We start from the raw sequence: 9,944 nt of genomic DNA on the forward strand, positions 1-9,944 counted from the left end.
GTGGATGAGAGTGTTTTTGTAATTTTTAATATTTTTGTTATAGGGGTGTTTAGTAAATTAACAAACCTGTAAGATGTTTTTGTAATTTTCAAATCCTACCTCCTTATTACTTACGTTTTCAAAAATACTATCCAAAATATTAAAACAAACACACCCTTATACACGACATAAACAATACTTCCAATTCACGTCTATATCTTTATATATTTGGATCACTGATTTTGGCAGACCATCTGAGTAGACCATGTTTCGTCTAACTTCACAATAATGCAATGACCAAATAAAGTGTTAAAGACAGATTATAGTACTACAAAAGATCTCAGCATTTTAAGGCATGGCATGTATTTGTATGAGCTATATCCCAACATTAAAACAATCAAAAGCAACCAACATGGTTGCACCGAGACTCGCCCATGAATAGAAGTTCAATAAAGAAACATTTTCTTACTTAGATTGCCAAGCTGAAGCCTGAACAACGGAATAGATTACTTTATGTTGTGTGCATTAATGAATAGATATTGATCTCAACGGCACCATTGCCGTTTGCCCCTCACCTAATTTAATTTTGGCGAGCAAGCATCCTGCTTCATTTAAATTCTAGCGATCTTTCACCAACATCATTAAAAAAATTCAGTATATTAACGATCATCAATTTGCTTATAATAATGTTTACAATAACCAATATCAACTTACTCCAAATATTAGTCTAAAACAGTACAAAACAAGCCAGTCAATCAACAAACAGAAGTTATAAAGCATGCCCCTTCAACATTACAAAGTAAAATAACAAGGGTCAAATATTAAAATTTCAAAACGAACTAAAGGTGAGACGACTAACCTCTCACAAACAGAACAGTTACATATTAGCTTGTAGAGATCATACTACAAGAAGACACCAAAACACATAGGTTCTACAAATAACAACTCACAAGATATACCAGAAACCAGAGATGCATATTCAAGATGAATAAAAGACTAATGGCAGAACTTGGAAACTGATAACATGATTATCCAAGTTCACCATCCCACAAAATATAAACATTTCACTCGAGTAAAGAAGATCGAACAGAGGAACTTCCTCATTGTAAGGCCATTCAAATTCAGTTGGCACGGCTTCTAATGACATCAAGACCCATCTCAGTTGGATCGGTTGCTTGCAACTCTACCTGAATGCCATCAAGTTCTCTCTTAAATCTGTCTTTGGAGCTTGCATAAATCATCTTGCTTCTGACCCTTGACGTATCAGGGGACCTTCAAAGAAGTGAAACCCGATAAATAAAAAAAGAACAGCTAGATGAAAAGAACGTGTAAATACAGGGAAACTAACATTACCATGCAATAAAGAAGATCCTGCTTTTCTGAACATTCTCTGGTGTGAGAAAATCAAAATCATAGACAGCATAACGGCATTCATCAGCTGGAAGGGATGCAGTGAAATCCTCATAGCTTTGAGTTGGCTCACCAAGCTTCTCCACAATAACTTGCTTCTGTTTCTCCTCGATCTTGAAAACTATGAACCTATGGGTTCTTTTTGTCTTGAGCTCCAGAAACTTTAACTTGCAGTCATCATGCACAGCCATACCAGACGCTGCATTGGCCTGGAGTAGCACAAAATCTAAAGTCAACTCATGTCTTACTTTAAGTCATAAATATCTTTAACTGATGTTCAAAATCACTATAAGCATGATAAATCACACACAACATTATGCATCTTATAGAGTTTTCCCCCGAGATTGAAACCTCAAATGAGATCAATTAAGCAAAAAAACTATACTAAATTGTATAATTTTTATTTTTGCTTTTAAGTTTTCCTCCACGTGGGCTCTCTTTTTCCTCCTCCTATTTCCAAACAGTTAAAACAATCCTATCTTGTTAAATTAGGCATGCACGAACTCACAGGTACTGAGACAAACACATCAAATAGCCGAACAAATCAGATCCAAAAATTACAAATTCATAAAAACCTCAGATGAATTTCAAAGCCAGAAAAATCAATTAAATCAACAGATCGATAATATCTCAATCACTTAAATAAATAAAAATTAATTTAAAATCCATTTAATCATACGATGTTGGCAACAACTAATCATGAGTCACAGGTTTATTCCACATAAAATCAAGATCAAACCAGATCTACAAGCTAACAAACCAAAAATAACGAGCTGGCAGACCATAATTTCCCTCCAATTTATTAAATCACAAAAAATAGATAATACAAAATATGTTTAAAAATCAGATCCAACAATAACCAACTCAAAATAGTCTAGCAATCCACTTGGATTTGACTAATACACTAACCAAAATTATAGCAGAAACTGAAAGCTAATTAGTAATAATAAAAAAGAAAAAGAAAAAGAAAAAACTAACCATTTTTTCGGATTCTTTTTTAGGGGAAAATAAGAGAGAAGGACGATCGCCTTTAAAAGAGGAGAGAAAATGTAGAGAACCGAAGAGTCTCCTCCGATGACGAGGGCTAAGCAGCAATGTTGAGGCAGCTTATATGGGATGAAGTCTGGCAGGAGAGGAAAAATATCCTGGGATTATTGTATTCTAGATTTGCGTGTGAGTAAAAGTAGTAAAATCGCGTGGTGCCACGTCGTGTACGGTTAATAGAAGGCACGTTCTATCAATATCCACACTAAAGAGGAAGGAGTTTTTTAGCTTTAAAGAATGCGGCTTCGGCGCTTCGCTCTTCTCTTCTGGCTTTGAATTTGTGGATCAAGCTTGATGACACGAAACGACGACGTTAGTCTTTGTTTTACCTTTGACTGTGAGGACGCGTAGGTGTTAAGAAATTAAGAAACTCAAAAGATTTTTAAATGTTACTTGTTTGATTTTTAATTCTGATATGACATTTTTTGAATAATAAAAAATAAACAATAAATTTTATTAAAGAAAATATATTCAAACAGATAGTTTCTTTTTTTAAACTAAAATAATCTCGTATAAACTAAACAAATAAAAGTTTTAAATTTGTTTAAATCAAGATAAAATTTGTTTAATTCGTCAAAAAAGTTTATTTAACGTAGGAGTAGTTTTGAAACATTTTAAAACTTATGGGAGAAACTTGAACCCATAAATTTTTTTTTTTTTTGAGTTTATTTCAAGTATTAAAATTTCAAATATATGTATTTTATAAATTTAAAACCTTTTTTTGGTAAATAAAAACTAAAAAGTTCTTTTACATTTTCCTATCCAAGCAACTAACAGTTTTTTCGTAAAATAATAAGATATGTTTGATATAGAATTTAAATACAATTTTTTGTTTTTGAAAACAAGGGATATAACAAATCTTATGAAAAACGATTTTGATTAAAATGAGTAGAATTGTTTTCAAAAACAGTTTTCGAATACAATCTTAAGAACCAATTTAAAATTAGAAATCGTTTTCATGGTATTTTAAATTTTATATCGTATAAATTTTCAAATACTAAAAATATTAAAATATAACTCAAAAATTTGAATCGTATTTTAATTTTTGAAAATTATTTTTACATCACAAATTAAACAAACCCTTACATTTTCATAAACAATATATATATATATATATAAATTTCTTTTGAAAAATAAAAATAAATAAATTGAAGAGCCAAATAAAAGAAGCTAGTTGGGCCGAGTGGCTGGCTGAATAATTAGTGGGAGAGGAAATAGATAGATATTTGATTATTTGTCAGTCGTTGACATAATGGTTATGGTGTAGTTTTAATAATGGAGAATTTGGAACTTTCAATGAGACCATTAAACTAGTTAGTAGTTTCATATAATAAAAGTGTCGAAACACCTTGGATTGGGTCCATCTTCAAGATTCGCTCTCTATTTGTGCGTCAATCCAACGCTACCCCATTTTATAATTTTTGGTTTTCATAATTGAGTAAACACTTTTTCCCGCCCAAGGTTTGCCACCACAATTCCACCCAAAAAGTTTTAAAATAACACTTTCCCACCCAAAATTAATATTCTGATACCATCTAAAGCCAATTCTGACAGTAAAAACTCTCTCTGTTATCACCATTTGAACTTTCGATCTCTTCTCTACAAAACCCCCTCTCACTCCGACATGTGATTTCTCGTAGATTGTTAATCATCGCAAAGCTAGGATTACATGTTCTTAGCTAATTTTCAACTGATTTCGGTCGTGAATATTTAATCGATTACCACCATTTGATTCACTGGCTTCTACACTACAAAAATTCTCTTACCTTGGTTCTTGATAAATCGCTAAACAACAGTTGAGAAAGTGAAATGTATTTTGAGTATTAACAGAATATAAATATTGGGGTAGGAAAGTGATATTTTAAAACCTTTTGGGTGGAACAGGTGATTAAGACAAACCTTGGGTGGGAAAAAAAGTCGTTTACTCTTTCATAATTGCCTTTCAAATTTATCCTGCTCCAGCTCCGCTGCAACTGTTTCAAATGATTGAAAACAATCGTTTTAAAGTAGGTGAAATAGTTTAAAGTTTAAACCAAATTAAAATTGTTTTCTTTTAAATCCCACCTTTCCTTTTTCCTTTTTCCCTTTTTTCTTCCTAATCTCTTTTCTTTCCATCACATGTAAAAACATTAAAGATGGTTTGATCTAAAAAATTAAGGATCCGTTTAATGTAATTTAAAAATAAGATTATTATTTTTAATATAAGTTATGAGATTTATTTCCCTTATACTGAAAATGAGTGATTTATTTTAAATTTTATAAAAGAAATTTAGAAATACAAACTAATTTCTAAATTATACTAATATTAGTAAAATAATGATTTAACAAAAATGGAAATAGTAGCCTTAAGGTACAGATTCTTACCGCCAGACACGGTATTCCTGCTACCACAACAAAAACTATGGCACGTGTGATGCACATGCAAATGATGGCTAGTTTCTATATTTAAATCCACAAAGCACATGGTCATAATTCATATAAAATTGTGAAATTGGAATTGACTCCAAAACGGTGAATGGTAAAGAATTAAATTAAGCGAAGGGAACTTGTTTTGTTTGAGATCTCTATGGCCGTGCGGTTCGGGTCCACCCGGAATCTTTCGGATAAAAAAAAAAAAAACATAAAGTATGTTAAAATATAGGAACGACAAAATTGGAAAGTGGTAATGCTACATTCAGCCCATCAACAGCCTACCAAATTTCAGTGTGGAATTCTAATAAGTCCATTCTGTCAAGCTCACAATTTGAAGAAGTCGGTGTTTTGTCTAGAATTTCTCACTTATAATTGGTCAAAGAGACTATCTCAAATCATAAGCTTTAAAAAAAAAAAAATTAAATAGTTTTATTATTTTTAAAATACAATACGATTTAAAATAAACTATTTTATATAAAAAAATCATATAAAGTGTTTAAATTTTAAAAATAACTTTGTTATGTTTTTTAAATTTGACTTGATTTATTCTTATATATTAAAGCTTTTCTTTTTAAATTAAAACTATAAAGGTTTTTGCATTTTCCTTACTAAACAATAAACTTTTTCATAAAAATTATATTTTTATAAGCTCTACTCCAATATGCTCTTCTTCTATAAGCTCTACTCAAATCAATTGTATTATAAGTACCTGTAATCTGACAGATAAAATTTCTAAAAATTTATATTTTAATAAATTATAGAAATCTAACCCATAAATAAATACTTTGAAACTTTTTCTATTCATAGAGGGTTTCCATTTTGTGGTCCTTGATATAAAATGCCCCGTTAATATAATATACCCTTATGGGGGCGTTTAGATCATATAATGTTTTATTATAGGGTATATTATATTAACGGAAAAAAATATCACCTTGAAGATTACTGTGAATATTTAGAAAATGTTTTGGCTAGTTTGAATAAATTGGTGAATAATATGTTTGGTTGGGAGGATAAATGGAGAGGTATGTTGCATAGATTACTAAATTGCCTCCTTTTTAAATATTAATATAATAGTATTTTTTTATTATTATTTTTTGAATAATTTTTTAACCCTCTACATTTGAAATTTTGCTAAAACACCCCAGCGATATAAAACTTTAATTTATAGCAAAATCACCCCCACCCACCCCAAGCCACTGTCGGTAGTCGACGGAATGGTGCACGATTGGCCGTATATGGCCCGCCGTGCGCCGACAAAGCCAAAAGTAGCCATGGATCACAATCCATGGCTTTTTCACGGCCAGATCTATGGTCATTTCACGGCCAAAGATGTGGCTGTGAAACGGCCATAGATCTGTGACATTTCACAACCAAAGATCTGGCCTTTTTCACGACCACAGAAACGCCAGATCTAGATCCATGGCTAGAAAAGGCCTTACCGACGCACGACCAGCCAAATCTCGCCGGTCTTACACCATTACGGCGACTGACACCGGCAATCGACGGTGATGAGTCACGACTGACAGTGGTTGGGGGTATTTTGTTAACTTTTAAACTTTTTTGTGACTAGGGTGTTTTAGCTAATTTCTCACATGTAAAGGGGTTGGATAATTGTATTTGGTAAACATTTGAGGGCAAAATGGGAAGAAAAATCATATTACCCTAGTAATGTTTTAATAATAGTCTCTAGCAAGGTAATAAGAATACCCCCCACATTACCAACAGTAACCACTATTTGCAATAAAAGGTTACCGTAATATTTTATTACTTGCAAACCAAACACAGGATTCTTGCAAAATAAACTAATATTACCCCCATTATTTATTTTCCCCTGATCCAAACGGCCCCTATAATAAAACATTATATGATCCAAACGCCCCTAAGGGGTAATCAGATAACCTTGTCAAGGTGCTATTAAGAGATTACCGAGGTAATATAATTTGTATACCTATTTTGCCCTTAATGAAATACAATTTCGGACACAATTGCCTTCAAATGTCTACCAAATAACCATTAGCCCAGACCCCTACATTAGGGGTGTAAACGAGTTGAGTCGAGCTAAGTTTTCGACTTAACGAGCTTGACTCGTGTGCTACAAGATCGAACTCGAGCCGGCTCGCGAGCTCCTGAAATAGAAAATGAAGAATTGTTAGCATTGACCCAATTCATCAATGTGTTAGTAATTAAACATTCATGAAAACCAAAATGGATTCAAAGCTCACTAAGATACATATTCAAAATTCTTCCCAACTCATGAAATATTTTAAACAAAAACGGTTTACTCACCAAATTCTTCCTTCAATTTCCGACTGGCGACGGCAAGAACACGTGATTAGGGGCGTCACTTTCCCGATGGACAGAAGATTTGAGGGTTAAAGTGGATTTGGGGGTTTATGATTTGCATCGATTTGGGGGTGAAGAAATCATTTCAATGTTTGCGCGACGGAGTCATCGTTTCTTCGACTAGTTTTTCAATCGGTGATGGCAACGAGGCGGGATGAAATTGGCTAATTCACGGTGGAGAGATTTAGGGTTCGTTTGGTTAGTGTTTACGATTTTGGGGGAGAAAGTGTCGTGTTTTATTATTTTTTAGTTAGGAGTTAAATGTCATTTTTTGAAGTTTTTTAAAGTGCAATTTTACTATCTGCCCCACATGGTTTATAAAACTAACCCAAAGGTCCCTACGAGTTCGAGCCATACTAGGCTCACGAATCGAGCCTCCCTTTATTCGAACCCGACTCACTCACCCCACCGAGTTTAACTCGACTCAACTCACCACGAGTCAAGCTCTTAATGAGCTTCAGACGAGTCAAGTCGAGCCGGCTAGCTAGTCGCTCGACTCGTCTGACAGTCGTACCCTACATTTGAGAATTTAGCTAAAACACCTCAGCCACAAAAAAAGTTTACAAGTTAACAAAATATCCCTAACCACCCAAGACCATCATCGGCCATTGACCGCCAACAGCAATCGCCATACTGGCGCACAACCAATAGGATCTGATAGGTCATGCACTGATGTGGTTGTTTTTTGCCATATTAAAGGCTAAAAACAACCAGATCCACAACGATTTATCTGTTTCAGGCCTTTGATCTGGCTAGAAACAACCATATCACGACTAGAGTGTAAGAATTCATGCTTAGAAAATGTAAAATTGGTGTAAAACATGATATAAGGTCATATGACATGTTATTGAAACTAAAAATGTGAAATTGTTACCTTCTATGCTTTACAACTTTTGTAACTTGAAAAAGGAGTTTAAGATTTTTAACAAATTTGATGAAAATCCTCAAAGTAAAGTTCACCCCAAGATGAAGAAAAGAGAGCCAGTCATGACAGCTCAAGAGAGAGATTTTCAATCAAATGAAAAATTAGATTGAATTTTGGAATATTACTTATTTATATACAAGGACCATTTTGCAATAATTTGAAATTGTTCTCAAGTCCTTGAATTAAAATGAATCCTATATTAACACTTAATACAAATTCAATATTGTTTTCAAGTCTTTGAACTAATTTCAATTTAATATTAACTCTTAATATTAAATCGTTATTGATCCTAAGTCCTTGAAACAATTTCAATTTACTATTAAATCCTTGATTTAAGCAGATTTATAATCAAGGCATATAAAATAATCTCATTTAATATTTGACTCATTACTAAATTCAATTCAAAAATATATTTTAGTCCATAATTGAATCTAATCCAATAATGACCAAATTACCTTATTACCTTTGGTAAGTGATAGCTTCCCATGAGTAATCATTTCTCACCAATACATAAATTCGGATGCACATGTTTACATCTGAACATTGTTAACCTTTAACGATATGTATTACTCTCTCTTCTCATATTGGTTTTTAGGTGTGACCACTTAGATTCACTGTAACCTAGCCGTGGGCCCAATATCGCAATCCGATATGTTTCGTCATAACTCTTTATGATCAAAACTCCCACAGGTCATGGTAGGCATCTAGTAATGCTCAATAATCTCTAAGCCACAATGAAGTTAAACTTCAATGAACATTTTTTCCTGATCGTACGTTTTATGTAGTAAAATCCCTCAATTGTCTAATCCCGATTAAGTATTGGTTTATAGTATGTCAAAACCCTTAACTTAATCTCTATCCAAATTGTCAATCAATACAATGGAACGTGTCATCATGAAACTCATTTTCATATGACTATTTTGTACTCTGACCAGAGATTTCTTTTTTCTAATGTTTATTGACATCTGTCAAGGAACTCGGGACCAAACTATTTCAAGTTAACGGATCCCATCTTAACCATCATTTGTCTCGCACATGAATAACATATGATCAAACTGGCTTCTTACACAAAACATGATTAGTCTCATGTATATACACCATATGAATCATATGTATCATATGTCGAGTCCAACCGTGATGTCTTAGGTCTAAGGATCAATGGTACACTGTACGATCCTACGATATATCATTGACCACATTCTAAATGCCCATGTGATTCATCGTAATCGTTCATATTCGATAAACAGTTTACTAATTGTTTGTCCATGTTAATACCCTAGTGATATAACTCTTATAATCACCCACACTAATACCATCACATGATATTCAATGGAGACATTCAGCATGCCTACTGTACAATGTTACTGCCCAATTAACATTACTTACATAGAGAATGCTTCAATGATTTGATCTTCTAAAAAATCCATATCATCCGGACATTTCACATGCATTATAAATAGTATAAATGAAGCAGTAAACAACATGTGAAATCATAACTATTTCTTCCATTCTCAAAAGAGTTTTTACAAGATATAATGCTCTGAAACCGACAACATGATTGGTTCCTAGGGCATACACTAACATAGAGATCTAGAACGGCCTTACCGATGCACGATCGACCGATCTTGCTCTATTTCGGCAACTGTCAACATGGTGGCTGGCTACCGGAGTGGCTTGGGGTGGGTGGGAGTGATTTTGCTACAAATTAAAATTTTATATGGTTGGAGTGCTTTTGCAAAATTTCAAAATATAGGGGTTTAAAAGGAATGATTCAAAAAATAATAATATTTTAATATTTTAAAAGGAGGACAATTTAATAATCTATATAATA

General features: G+C 33.0%; 1 protein-coding gene across 1 annotated transcript; it reads right to left on the bottom strand.

Annotated features, from left to right (window-relative positions):
* Positions 1 to 734: 734 nt before the first annotated feature.
* On the bottom strand, positions 735 to 2,533 carry LOC116134431 (actin-depolymerizing factor 2-like). The gene is made up of 3 exons (XM_031420108.1): positions 2,368 to 2,533; positions 1,333 to 1,598; positions 735 to 1,251 (listed from the first exon to the last, which is right to left on the bottom strand). Exons 1-3 carry the CDS (start codon positions 2,368 to 2,370, stop codon positions 1,101 to 1,103), a joined length of 420 nt encoding a protein of 139 aa, XP_031275968.1. The 5' UTR covers positions 2,371 to 2,533; the 3' UTR covers positions 735 to 1,100.
* Between the last annotated feature and the right edge of the window lie 7,411 nt (positions 2,534 to 9,944).

This window comes from Pistacia vera, unplaced genomic scaffold (genome assembly GCF_008641045.1).
Source record: "Pistacia vera cultivar Batoury unplaced genomic scaffold, PisVer_v2 Contig288, whole genome shotgun sequence".
Classification (NCBI taxonomy): domain Eukaryota; kingdom Viridiplantae; phylum Streptophyta; class Magnoliopsida; order Sapindales; family Anacardiaceae; genus Pistacia; species Pistacia vera.

Bases quoted from the DNA above. Each gene is read 5' to 3' on its own strand.
- LOC116134431 (XM_031420108.1), bottom strand. The intron at 1,252-1,332 runs GTAATGTTAGTT...ACTTCTTTGAAG, and splicing joins AGGATCTTCTTTATTGCATG to GTCCCCTGATACGTCAAGGG.